General features: G+C 31.0%; 2 protein-coding genes across 2 annotated transcripts; one reads left to right on the top strand and one right to left on the bottom strand.

The window, feature by feature from the left end:
- Window positions 1-4,979: 4,979 nt before the first annotated feature.
- LOTGIDRAFT_220842 (hypothetical protein) lies at window positions 4,980-10,199 on the bottom strand (the record flags this gene model as incomplete). The annotated part of the gene is made up of 10 exons (XM_009064880.1): window positions 10,094-10,199; window positions 9,259-9,368; window positions 8,670-8,748; window positions 8,185-8,238; window positions 7,429-7,519; window positions 7,082-7,119; window positions 6,812-6,857; window positions 6,033-6,164; window positions 5,745-5,792; window positions 4,980-5,132 (listed from the first exon to the last, which is right to left on the bottom strand). The coding sequence occupies exons 2-10, from the start codon at window positions 9,347-9,349 to the stop codon at window positions 4,980-4,982; spliced, it is 732 nt and encodes a 243-aa protein (XP_009063128.1). The 5' UTR covers window positions 9,350-9,368; window positions 10,094-10,199.
- Window positions 10,200-11,580: 1,381 nt separating this feature from the next.
- LOTGIDRAFT_129673 (hypothetical protein) lies at window positions 11,581-13,402 on the top strand (the record flags this gene model as incomplete). Its single annotated transcript, XM_009064879.1, has 5 exons — window positions 11,581-11,771; window positions 12,026-12,089; window positions 12,497-12,600; window positions 12,976-13,070; window positions 13,326-13,402. Coding segments are annotated over 5 exons (531 nt in total), but the record flags the coding sequence as incomplete, so codon positions are not given.
- Window positions 13,403-13,739: the final 337 nt, after the last annotated feature.

Raw genomic sequence — 13,739 nt, 5'->3', positions numbered from 1 at the left:
CATATTCGCTGACGTTTGTAAGACGTATATAAGTCTGTATAGTTTGACATTCTGAAGATGCAAGTCGGTATGATAATGCAAGCATGCCTGTATTGCTTGATATTATGTAGGACTTTTTGTGTGTGATAAATCTATCAATACAGCTTCAGCTAAAAAAAATATAACGGTACATCAGCATAATAAAATATAAACTAAATAACCATCTAATCGTAGGATTCATCTACACTCGTTCTCCAACAATTTCTCAATCATTTACAAATGTTCATTTCTTTCAACATCAAAAATAAACTGTTTCATATATAACTTTCTGCTAATCCTCTATTTCCCGTTTTTCACACTACGAAATTAGAACATCTAATGAAGGGAGTTAGTTCTAGATATATTTGACAGCTGGTAGAAATTAGGTCTAAATCCCACACTAATCCGCTATCATCTCATTTTGCTTTGTAAATGATATTCATGTGTAAACCAATTAGACGCCTATCTTTAGAATGTTTGAAACCTTTTCATTTAAAAAAAAATAATAAAAATAAAAAACAGGAGATTATGGTTAAAGGGACATAACCCGGAATTACTAATATTGTAATTTTCAGAATTTATAGCCCACTCACACAAAAAACCTACCGATTGCATTATCAATTTTGGTTACCGAAAATCTGTTGACTAATGAATTTTTAGGTCTATTAATACGAAAACAATATGTTTGTTGTATCATGATATTATCAAAACTTTCGAACGAGGTTTCCTTTCATTTGGAGATAAAAGTTAGTCACCAGCTGGGTTCTGATTGGTAGATCTCTCTTCGGTGGACTATAACTTAATTCATAAACGCCATAAGATTAAAAACACCATACTAACCCGAAACGATAGTCTGACCCAATGCATTTATGCCATGTGCACAAGAGGGATGAGCATACCTTGTGATTTCCAGCGCGATTTCGATTCCATAGCTATTTCGCACACCCACCTATCAAAGAACTACACTTTACCAAAAACCGAGGTTCCATAAGTATCCGAAGTCATGTGTTATCCGATTAGAAATGCTACATGTGAAACTAAAGGTAAAAGAGTTCAATTCCTGATACGTCTGACTGAAATGCAATTTATTGGGCTATTTCGGCAATTCAAGGGAAGCAACTACATTAATTTAATAGTGATAATTTGTCTGTCGTACTTAGTACAACTTTGTTTCACAATGGGTGGTGGATCATATTTTGCACTTACTAAAGTCGTCTCTTGGCTCACTAATTAGGCCCAATCGTTTCGTCACTTATGCTATTCGAATTCCTTAAAGTGACACCACGTCTTAGAATGAAAATTTAAGTTCCCAAGAATGGTCAATATGAGTAAGTATTCATCAGTATATGACCTGGTGTCTTAAAGTTACAACTGAATCCCTGTAGATCTGGAAAATTCGAAAATTCAGCGTAAAATATGTCCCAGCTTCACAATAACAAATGTCCAACAAGATATTGATGGTGTTGAAAATCGTTCAGTGTGAGCTTGGCTTAACATATTTTTTTTTAATAATTCCTTTCCAACCACGAATCAAACTGTATCTGGTTTAATTTCTACACAGAAAACAATACAAACAGAAAAACAATAGATTGTTAATTGTTACCTTTGATTAATTTTTAGCTTTAATTGACGTGAAATCCAATAAGATGCCAATGTTAAGACAATAGAATTATCCTGGAAATATTCCACAATTCATGTCTGTTAAATGATCAATTTATGTTTTGTCTTGAAATATTGCAATAATTAGCACCCCGTTGACATTGTCTTGGAAAACGATTCAATTGACAGAAACTCTAATAGAAAACTTATTAATTAAAATATTGACGTATCTCAAAGGGTGCGTAGCCTATATCAAAGAAAAATTCAATTTTTTATTCGTTGTAAAACTTTGCTTTAGAGCGCCTCTACCGCTTTTATAACACGGTTTCCTGCTAAAATTTCTAGTTCAGAATGTGAAAGAAGTAAAGGGAGCGAATAATGAAACAATTTAATCCGTCTGCTTTTAAGAGATTCAATTGGATTGTAGAGAAATATAGACACAAAGACTGCTAACACTATGGCTTATCGTTTACAGACTTTCTGTCAAAGACTCTGATTTACAAACTTCTTTAATCAAGAAAGGTGGCTATTAGAAGCAGTTTGCAATAGCTTTAGGCAATTGAATTTTGTCACTAGGGTTGAAACAAGGATCAACCTTGCCATTGACGGCTATGAGAAATGAAAATATCCTAGTTTTTTATTCACCTATTTTTTTTTTACAATTTTAAAAAGTCAGATTTAATTCAATTTTTATTGCATTAAATAGCATAAACTAAAACAATTAACAGATCATAATATAATATTAAATGGAGATGACAAGAGAGTATAGTACAATGGTATTGGAGGATCAAAATTAAATTACAACCACCAAAAAACACAATTAAAATATTTGAATTAATTACATCTCTAATCATGTATTATGAAATACATAAATAATAATGAAAATTTTGCAATTATTTTACAGTGTAAGCACAAGGAAATACAGTCCAATTAATGTCATAGCAATGAATTGCATAGATCAAATCATAAATCACTATAATTCCACTTTCAGTGATGAATTTCTTATGAATGTTCTTTTTCTATAGATCATTTTTTTCCGCAGAATATTTAGTTAGAATATAAGTTATCCCATTAAACAGATCATTTCATCAATTCATAATCAATTTAGTAAAAGGGTAAAATAATATGTTTACAAGTTTTTAACAATTGACTAAGTTTTGGGGAAAAATAACCTGGAAAATAATTACTGCTGCAATTACAATTCTATTTTAATTGTAAAAGAGCTACATATCTGACTTACAATTTTAAATATGATATGTATTGCAGAAATTATACAAAAAATACCTTTAAAGTGACAGTATACGCCATTTTTTGACTAATCATACTTTAGTCTCAGAAAGGGGAATTTTTTACCTAAGCCAATCAGTAATACTGTTCACAGCTCACTGTTGAAATTTGAGCCTTTAAATCCATGTGTGTCCAGAATTATCTTAAGACACTGCCATATATAGAAAAGGCATCTATAGAAATAGGAAAATAAATCTTTGTTTGAGATATTTAGGAATTATGCGATATTTGTACATTTCCAGTATTTCTGAAGACTATTTACATATATTGAAGACTAAATCACCCCCTCAAAAATGGCGAATCATGTCCCTTTAAGACTTCATTTAGTTTATAGTGTTATCAGATCTATATTAACATATAAGGTTTTCTTAGTTATATATTAGCACTAAAATCAAGCACTTGTGATAGAGCTATAGACCAGATTTAATATGGAATCAATACAACAAACAACAAAAATATAGTTAACAACAATAAAACATTAAGTACCATAAACATCAATCAAAAATATCATATCTAAATTCTAGAATCTTTAGAAAGTTAAAAAATTCCTCAAAACAATAAAATTAAAGGGACAGATGCACCAATTTATTGACGAATCATACTTTAATCTCGGAAATGGGAATTTTTTAGCTAAACCAATCAATCAATAATTAATTTGTCAACATTGTTTTCGTTCCGAGTCTTTTTGAACTTTTCTTCATACCCCTTTAAACAAAACCCAAACCAAACAGTGATTCTTTAGCGAGTCTGTAAAAAAATGTTTGAAAACTGTCTAGATTTCTCTTTCCCTTGTGGAACTTATAGATAAATAGAATTGGAGGTTTTATTGTATTATAAGTATTCTATAAGGGTACACCCATATTTACATAATCATAACCCTAAGGTAAAAAATAATATTGTGAAAAGCTTAAAAATATAGAAAAATATGAAATTACTAGATCTATTTCTATCTAAAGATATCAAGAATTACATGTATTTCAATTCAGTGTAATCTAGAACTATTCCATTTCAAGAAACCAATAACTATTTTGCTTGCGGAGAAATGAAGAACAATTTCCATGTAATGAAATCAAGATCTTTTCCATTTAGAGAAAATCACGAACAATTTCCATTTAGAGAAATTAAGATCTTTCACCTTTTAGAGAAATTAAAATCTTTTACCTTTTAGAGAAATTAAAATCTTTTACCTTTTAGAGAAATTAAAAACTTTTACCTTTTAGAGAAATTAAAATCTTTTACCTTTTAGAGAAATTAAAATCTTTTACCTTTCTTGAAGAGAAAAAGATTCTGCATAAAAGCTGAGACATACCAGATCTCTGAGCATAATAAATCATGTGAGCAAAAAAGCTGTCATAACAAAACACACTTAAGACTGATGGAATGCGTTATGTCAGTTTGACACAAAAGTTAAGAACATTGCAACAAATTAATAAATATCAGAATATCAATGTAAAATATCAGCTGAGTTTAAGAAAACAGCTTTGATAGTTATAGAAATAGCAGTTATGTTTTAGAGAGTAAAGATCAAATGTTATGGTGAGGTTGATAATATAAGAGTTACTTCCCTTAATTGCATTAGCAAACAGAATAATTTGTACATAATTAAGGACTTTGAATGGCATTTAGCAATTGTGAGTACGATATATAGACACATTGTACATAATTATTCCTCCTTTAATTAAAAGGATTATAAAGAGGTTTTCTTAATTTTTTATGTGTAGAGCATTGATTTGCACCATTCCAATTCTCAGTTAGATTTCTTTGGTTCTTGCAATTATACTAATACTAAGTGATTTAAGACATCAATATTACAATAACTTCTATTGGTATATGGGGACCTTTGTGATAGTGAATGGTGTAAATGAATGCTAATTGCAAATCAAGTTTCCAAAGTCCCCTTTTATAAATTGCATTCTTTTTCAATTACAGAAGTACCTGAAGTTTGAATTAAAGTCTAAAAAGCACTACAGAAGGCTGAAATAATGTTATTTATACCTGATAAAGTTGATTTCTTAGGTGACACTATCCCTTAAATAAGTCTCAAATAACTAACCCAAAATGATTCCAGTTCTAATCTAGCGCCTTACATTACCCACAATGGATAAGATAAACAAAAAGAGGTTCACAACGTCTAGGTACAGATTAAGAGCTGCAAAGATATATTCTTCAGGTGATAACGAATACTTGTGTTTTCCTCCTAACATTAACTGTGTGTCAAAGACCAAATACTGAAAATAATAAAAAACTCACCAAATTAGATCTATTATCAGTAAGAAATTGCTAATATGAAAATAAAATCTGATTTCAAGTTGGCCTTATTGAGATAATGAAAATATTAGAGAGCTTGCCTGAGGAATAAAGAAACTGGTATCATTGGAATAAGTAGCTTTTAGGACAACAGACTCCAAGTCAAATCATTCTATAGCCCAACATTCCTGATAATACAAAATCTACATTTCTGGACTAACTACTTAAAGATAGCTTGACAGGCAAGGTAACATACGCCCACTACCAACCGATCTAAATCTTTACTGGCTTTATAATGAATTTTCAATTCCAATTTGCATCAAAACCTCAAAAACAGTCCATCCAATTATAATCTAATTCAAACATGAACAAAGTTCCATCAATGTAAAGATAAAGACTGAGATCTCATCAAGAAGATGAAGATAAAAACTGTAGTCTCTATCATGCCTACAAGACAAATTAGACAGTTGGAAATTAAAAACAAGTAGACCAATGCCTGACCAAAATTTCCCTCCTTGCACACTGCATGACGTTGTCAGTTTTCATTAACATAAAGGATGTAAAACTGAATTCATTTCATTTCAAATACTTACAAATGAGAAGAGAAGAGCACCAAGACATGAATAGACCATATTCACAATCTGAAATAATAACAAGTAGACTATAATAACTTGATAAAATTGGCAAGACAGATGTGGGAACTTTTCACTCAAAGGTAAAATATTGCTTGTGTGCAACTTCAAAAATACAATATGCATCTACCTGATCAACCTGAATTTGCTTCAAAAGGGTTAATAAAAGTGTTTAGTAAAATCAGACAACAATTATATAACATACCAAGTTTGGTTGAGTTGGCACTCTTTCACAATATCAAGACTTACTTTATTCTGGAAGATTAATGCCAGGATTCCAAAACAGAACAAAACTATCAGGAACACAAATAAAATTCCTCCCCACATGGTAAAATCCCATTTGGTTTGAAAAGCAAATATTGTTAAGCCAAGCACTACAATCTACAATAAGAAGACACATGTGTTAATACTCCACTGAATACTGACCATAGTGGTCTACCATCAGCCAAGCACAGTTCTCTATACTTCCTTGCCACTATAATGCATTTCAGATTTTCTGTGTATTTTTCTGGTATTGCAGCATTCAGTAATCCACAGCAGTTTCTGTAAAGCTGAATCTGTCTCTATACTAAATGGTAGATTTCATGGTGTCTTCTGGAGTGAGAGCTTTTACTTCTGGCAATTTGCAATGATTTGTCAAGTGACAGTTAATATCGTGACCTAAGTATAGTCCATAACTGTAGAGCCTTTTAGGGATTAAACTTCTATCAGTTGGCCACTGATACATTATATTATCAGTTTGAATCCATTTATTATGAATATTTTGTTTTCATTGTCTTTGTAGTCTAGAACGATCAGCCTCTGATGTATGAACTACCAGAATCATGAGATCACAAGACAACATAGAACTAGTTCAGGCAAACTATTGCTGCCACATTATCATTATGTTGAAGTGTGCCAGAGGAACTTTCATGGCAGACTGTCTTGTATTGTAGGTGGCTTTCATGTCACAGTTTGCCAGCCAGCTAGTAGGACAATATAGTTTCATATCTTCCCAAGAATACATATACAAAAAAAACACTACTTACTGCTGTAACCCCTACTGCAATTATAACTTCTACAGCTTCATAATGACTGTAAATATAAAGAATAAATCAATTTTGTTGTATGTGAAATTTGTGGTAAATATTGAGAAAAATTTCTCCTTAGAAATCAAAATTTAACATCATACTCATTTTTTTGATTGGGCTTTCAAAGACAGTGTGCAATAAGGGGAAATTTTCAAGGAAGGCAGTCAAGACAAATTATGGTAGGTAATAGGCAAGACTATGATAGCAATAGGAAACAAGACAACTTACCTAGCAACAGCTCCCAGTAATACACCTTCACAACATGTCTGCAACATAAAACATTAGTGAAATGTATCTAAACTGTAGAATAAAATAACTCAGTGAAAATAACAGGCTGAATACACAAGTTTTAGAATATGGCTAGCAAGTAGGTTTCTAATAAAAAATTAAATTCGTCTTTATCTTCAAATATGACAGGAACATTTCTGCCACTCTAAATTCACAAACTTCCGAAGAGTTTTTGTTTAAGTTAGCAGCACCTTTCTTCTAATTTTAACACTGCATGCTAAAATTTTATAAGGCAGCCCTTAACAATATTTTGAATAGGCAATAAACCAATCATGACTTATACTTACAAAAGCTCCAAGTAGTATCATATTAAGTGGATATTGCCTTCTGACATCAGAGCAACAAGCCAATACTATCAATATTATTATAGTTAATACCCTACATAATAAAAGTTTATTGAACAAAAGATTTTCTTTAATAATAGGGATAAACCTTTCAACATGTTTCATAATAAATCAATAACTTAAAAAAAATGTGTGGAGTTTCATAATATATTTAGGGGTGTCAATTGTCAATAAATTAAAAAATTTGGAAGTTTAGATCACTCTTATTTATTATGTGTTGTTGAATAAAAGGCAAACACATATCAGATTGTAATTATGAAAAGTAATACAGGTAGGTGAAATTCATCTTATACAACTGTCAAGGTGTTTCGAACTTTGTCATATACCTTGACTACAATGGCCACTGTTCTTGTATCATAGAACGCAATGATTTGATTGGATCGTATGCCAGAAAATACAACCAATTAGAGCCATCGACAGATAGACTGTATACATTTTAGCTTATTATTAACAGATGTACTGTCAAGGTCTGTATTTACTAGCAAACAATCCAATCCGATCACTGCAATTACAAACCTCTGTACAAGAAAGGTGGCTATTATAATCAAAGTATAAGACAAAGTTTGTCATAGCTTGACATTGTGAATATTGGTGAAAAATTGGGCTCTGTCATCCTCTATCAAAAGGCTTTTTGGAAAATCTCTCAATTAGTTCTGCACACAATATTTCCAACTGACTAAATATTTTGTAAAAACTTACATGGCAAGGTACCAGATCCAGGGATTGTGTTGAGAATAAATTCTGACGGGATCACTGTAATATAGAAGTCATTCATAATAACTACCCTTAGTCCAAACAATATAATATGGAACATTTCATACCTTTATTAATAAAACTTCAAATAAACATCAGATACCAGAATTTCAGGCTGTAAGTTTTAAGAGCCCAAGAATCTTTACATATAGTAGCTTGAATAGAGCAAATAGTGGCTGTGGGTTCTAATCTCAGTGAGCATGCAAAAGTCTGAACAGATATTATACATATTCAAGATTTCATTCCATTACACACAATTTTTAAGTACAGTTACAGTTACAAGTATTTGTTAATAATTTTCTTTAAATGTGAAATGACTTCCAAGGCCCACTGGTACTGGTCCTACTTATGAGAACAGTATTTATTATACTTCTATAATTTCTAAAAATGAGTTTTTCAAGTGAAACTGAAATTAATATAAGCTTACTTACATAAAAAGAAACAGAGACATAATACACATAGTTACACATAACTGAATACATAATATAGCATAGACTTTACGTATAAAACCTGCAATAACAACAATATACAAATATATAATTTAAAATTAAACATAATAATTTGCCAAAGAAAGGGTTTGTACACTACAGAAATAAAAAAGTTTGACATATTCTTTATAATTTTCATTGATAGTCTGTGAAAAATCATATAATAATAATGGCGCAGAACAAAAAGATTTGTCATGACCATATTCAATATTTCGGAGTTTCTGTTAGACAAGAGTGGCTAATACAAGGAAACTAATGGCCCAGGCCTTAAGTGAACTATACCTTAAATATATTTCCATATATATATATATATGGTCATTACTGATAGTGATATTAATGTGTTATCAGTTAAATCTGCCTGAGAAAATACTAATACCGGTAGGCGGTAAGTAATGACAATCTAAATTTTCAAAGAATATTTCTAGTTAATTTTAAGATTCCATACAGATAGCTTAAATAAACCTGTAATGGCTTAAATAGCAAATTTAAATATGATGCCTTTATCCTTCCATTATAAATAATTTCTACTTACCCAGCCGAACATTTTTATCATCAAATGCATTTAGATCAACAAAATCATTGGACTGTCCTCCTGTCTCTTCATCACCCTGTGCGTCATACATCTTGTACGTTCTCCTTTAACTAAAGAAAAATAGTTTTCCATTCTCACTAAAATAATTCAAGCTCATAGTTTGCCATTTTCAGAAGTACTAGAAATGCCATATTATAGCGATAATTGCACGATTCCTTCCAAAATACTTCAAACTAGGAATTTTACTTTCTGTTTTTATTCTCAACAGATACTTCTGGACACACAATGAATTAGAAGCTAAAGTTTTGACTGAGAGCTGTGAACACTATATTCTTACTTGTTTAGCAAAAAAAAATCATGTTTCTGAGACTAAAGAACATTTGATCAAATGGCTGACAAGTTTGTCCCTTAAGTCAGTGGGCAATAGGCCTATCTAGGGGCAACATTGGAAGGCTAGTTACATAATAAATTTGCTATTTGATTCAAACAAAGATACACATTTGATAAATTTGATCACCAGAAAACATTCAACATGCTGTTCTGATCAAATTACCAGGACCTAGTTGAAATTTTCATTGATTACAAATTCAGCAGTATTTGAGCAAGTTATCTATATCTTTCAAAAGATTAATATGACCATCAAATAATCCAAAAGATTTAATATTTAATTGAATTATTGCTATAAATTACTTGACGTGAGAATTTTCCAGAAAATGTAAACGTTGACTCAGATACACATCTGTCGACTTGTGAGTGTGACTTTTACCGTCACTGTCACGAATTGAATATTTGAACTGTATATTGAAAGGGGACCTAACATTAATAATTAATTAACCTGATTACTTATCAACCCCACAGTGAACCAAATTAACTCAAGAAAAAATACGGCTGACACTGATTCCACTAAGCTACCAAGTTCCTTATTTTAATTTCAAGAAGCGCCACCTCTGTCAATGAAACTGAAAGAATCACGAAATCACGGAAGAAATAGCCGTAATTCTATTTTTAAATATAGGCCTAGAAAGATAAGTGACGTCTTGTCATTTCATTTTCTTGTCAAAATCTCATCTTCATATTCTTATATGTTCAAAATGCCTTGTCGCATGAGCTTACAATGAGAATTGAAGAAATAATATGTCGATCACAATATTTCGTTTACTTGTTATAAGAATCCTGAAATTTAGTCAACTTCTGAACATGCTTAAGAAAGCGCATTCCTCTTAAGAAAAAAAGAATAAAATTAATAAAAGCAACTCATAGCATTCAAAATCAAACCTTTTCATTGGTGAATCTTTCTAATTTGTTTTATGCAAATATCAGTCGACAATTAAGTATCGGTCTTGTAGCCTCTATTCTTTAGGTTACGTTTATTCATTATGGTTACGTTTCTGTTAAACACGGCGAAAATAACAAAACAAGTGAAACTGTTGTAAATTGGAATTCGCTTGCATGTCGTAGATTATCAATGTTTCTGTATTTAAAATGATTTTAGCAATAATTTCATTCAATTTATATTCATAACCAGTTCATGGACCCATGCCCATAAATCAAAATTATTCTTTCATGCCTTTACGATATAAGTTCATTATAACGTAAGGCTAAAGCAAATATAACAAAACAATGGATGGGGGATTTCCATCTTTTGGAACCGGTATGACTCCGCAGCAGGTAAAGTATACATTATGTCGCTTGTTGATACACTTTCAACTTATTCGTATTATGTTGGCGATAATATAATTGATAATGATACAGTCATTTAGAAAACGATGGTCTGGGCTTAATGGAAGAGGATCAGCCGAGAGACTATATTCATGGAAGACATAATGTAGCAATTACCACCCAATGTCGCAATGACTTCTTAGATTTCAGAAGGTAAAGCCTTTATGTGTGTGACATCTCTCTGAAAATAAATTAAATTAAATAAAAGATGATCTGCTTTTTTTCAGAGTCCTTTGATGTCACCATCTTTGAGTACATTCATCGGTACGCCTAATCCTATACTTCCCCAGTCTAATGCTAGTATATATCCTCAGACCCCAACTCCTGGTGGACCCTTAACACCTTTCTCTCCAGCCACACCAGCATCAGAAGGTTCTGGTATTAAACCACAATTACAGTAAGTACTTTATCTATGTCTTCATATGACCGTATGTATATGAAATCTGTGCATATCTTGATGTTTTGTTTGGTGTTTTTCTATAGGTGACCCCATTTGACGAAACATTTAAATCAGAATGGTTAAAATGCCTCTAATTCAGTAAACTAATTAGTAAAAGGGTACTTGAGTTTTTGAAAGATTTTCATGCTTTTGTATACATTTTTTTGTCTTTCAGAAATATAGTATGTACTGTCAATTTAAATTGTAAATTAGATTTAAAGAAAATAGCTTTACATGCTAGAAATGCAGAATACAATCCTAAACGTTTTGCTGCGGTTATTATGAGAATTCGAGATCCCAGAACAACAGCTCTTATATTTAGTTCTGGTAAAATGGTCTGCACTGGTGCCAAAAGGTATGTATTTGTGATTGTATATGGGGGGTTAAAATTTTGTAAACCTTATGGAAAATTTTACAGTACAAAAACTGTTTTTGATCTCCATTACTATGATTTTTGACCTTAATGCAAGACAAGGAAATAAAATGGAAATGTCAACTTGTCATCAAAAAATAATTATTAAAATTTTTGTGATCTTGCAAGCCATATTCTATTCATTATGCCTGCTACTATTTAGCTTAAATGAATTTCTATAATCATTGTCATTTCAGTGAAGATCAAGCCAAGCTAGCAGCACGTAAATATGCCAGAATTGTACAGAAATTAGGTTTTCCTGTAAGTTAAGTCTTCTGTTGTTCTTATAATAACATACTAACAAAAAAAGTTCAAATGTTAAAATTATGTTTTTTTAACATTTACATCCATCACTCAGATTTTCATTCTTAGCTTGCTCTGAAAAAGAGCTGTACACATAATTGTCGAAAATTTGCATGACTGCTAGTGCTCAATTAAAATATAGCATTTGTTAGAATTTAAACCTAGCCCATGGATTGCCTTCAATTCAACAGAAACACACTGTTGATCTTAAGACTCTCATCATACCCCACAGGGAAATGTTATAACAACCAGGCATTCTAAACGTCCTCATTTTGTGGAAAAATAAAGACAAATTTGACATTAAACCATTGTAAAGAACTGCCTACATTTGAAATTAAAGTTTAATAAGTTTGTTAACCTTTCAGGCCAAATTTTTAGATTTTAAGATTCAGAATATGGTGGGAAGTTGTGATGTTAAATTTCCCATTAGATTAGAAGGTTTAGTTTTAACACATAGTCAGTTTTCAAGGTATGTGCAGTTTGTCATGACAAATTTCCTTTTTGAATTTATCTACCTGCAATGCATTAACAATGCTTTTACAATGCAGGAGATGATTTTTGAAATATATGAACAAAATATGTTCAATGAAAAAAAGCCTACATGTCCATTTTATTTATCATGATTGAATTGACACTATGGTTTGAAATGATTTCAACTTGTCCAATTTACTTACAATCATAGCAAAAATTTAATTTCTTAACCTAACTGTTGTTGAAAATATAGATGATTCATGTTTTGGTTGTCATTATACTCATCTGTAGTAAGCCATATCTGTAAACATATTTTTTTCGTACTTTATGGATGCAAATTTGAGTTCTGACACCATGATTTTGTATTTTTCAGTTATGAACCAGAGTTATTCCCTGGTTTAATATATAGAATGGTGAAACCTAAAATAGTCTTATTAATATTTGTTTCTGGTAAAGTTGTATTAACAGGTAATACTTTGAATCAAATTACAATATTCAAAAGTCTAGGATGGGATAAAATAACGAAGTGAAATTGACCAAAGATAAGGCTCAACCTTCTTTTCTTGCAATATTTCCTCCATTATTCACTGCATGGAATAGTGTGTTGTTGCCAAATAGGAAAAAATAGAGTTGGAAAATTCGTTTATAATTCTAAAATTTTCTGGGTTTTTTTCAATTGCTTATAGTTTTTATTTTAAGTCAAATTATGCAATTCATTTTCAGGAGCAAAGGTCAGAACAGAAATTTATGAAGCTTTTGATAATATTTACCCCATTTTGAAAGGTTTTAGGAAGACTTGAGTACTTCCAGATCAGTTGTAATCAAAATTGAGCTCAAAATGACAGAATATATGTGACAAGTCAATATTTTATGGCAAGGATCACAAAAATCATGTTGAAAAGTGCTGGAATTGATAGTGATTGTGCTATTAGTGTCTCAAAAATCCATTTTATTTTTTTATAAATCTTGAGTAAAATGTTAAAACTCATTGTTTGGATATAAAATCCTATGTAAAGCAAGTAAGGATGTATGAACTCTCAAGACAGTGAATAAGTTCTTAGTTTTGAAGTGCTACAAGACACTTTACTATAGCTTGTGAGTTATTTGGTTGTATTTGTCATGAAATGTAAGTGTTAA

This window comes from Lottia gigantea, assembly GCF_000327385.1.
Source record: "Lottia gigantea unplaced genomic scaffold LOTGIsca_66, whole genome shotgun sequence".
NCBI classification, from domain to species: domain Eukaryota; kingdom Metazoa; phylum Mollusca; class Gastropoda; family Lottiidae; genus Lottia; species Lottia gigantea.
Note: the sequence above shows the minus strand (reverse complement) of the source record. Positions and strands in the feature narration are given on the sequence as shown.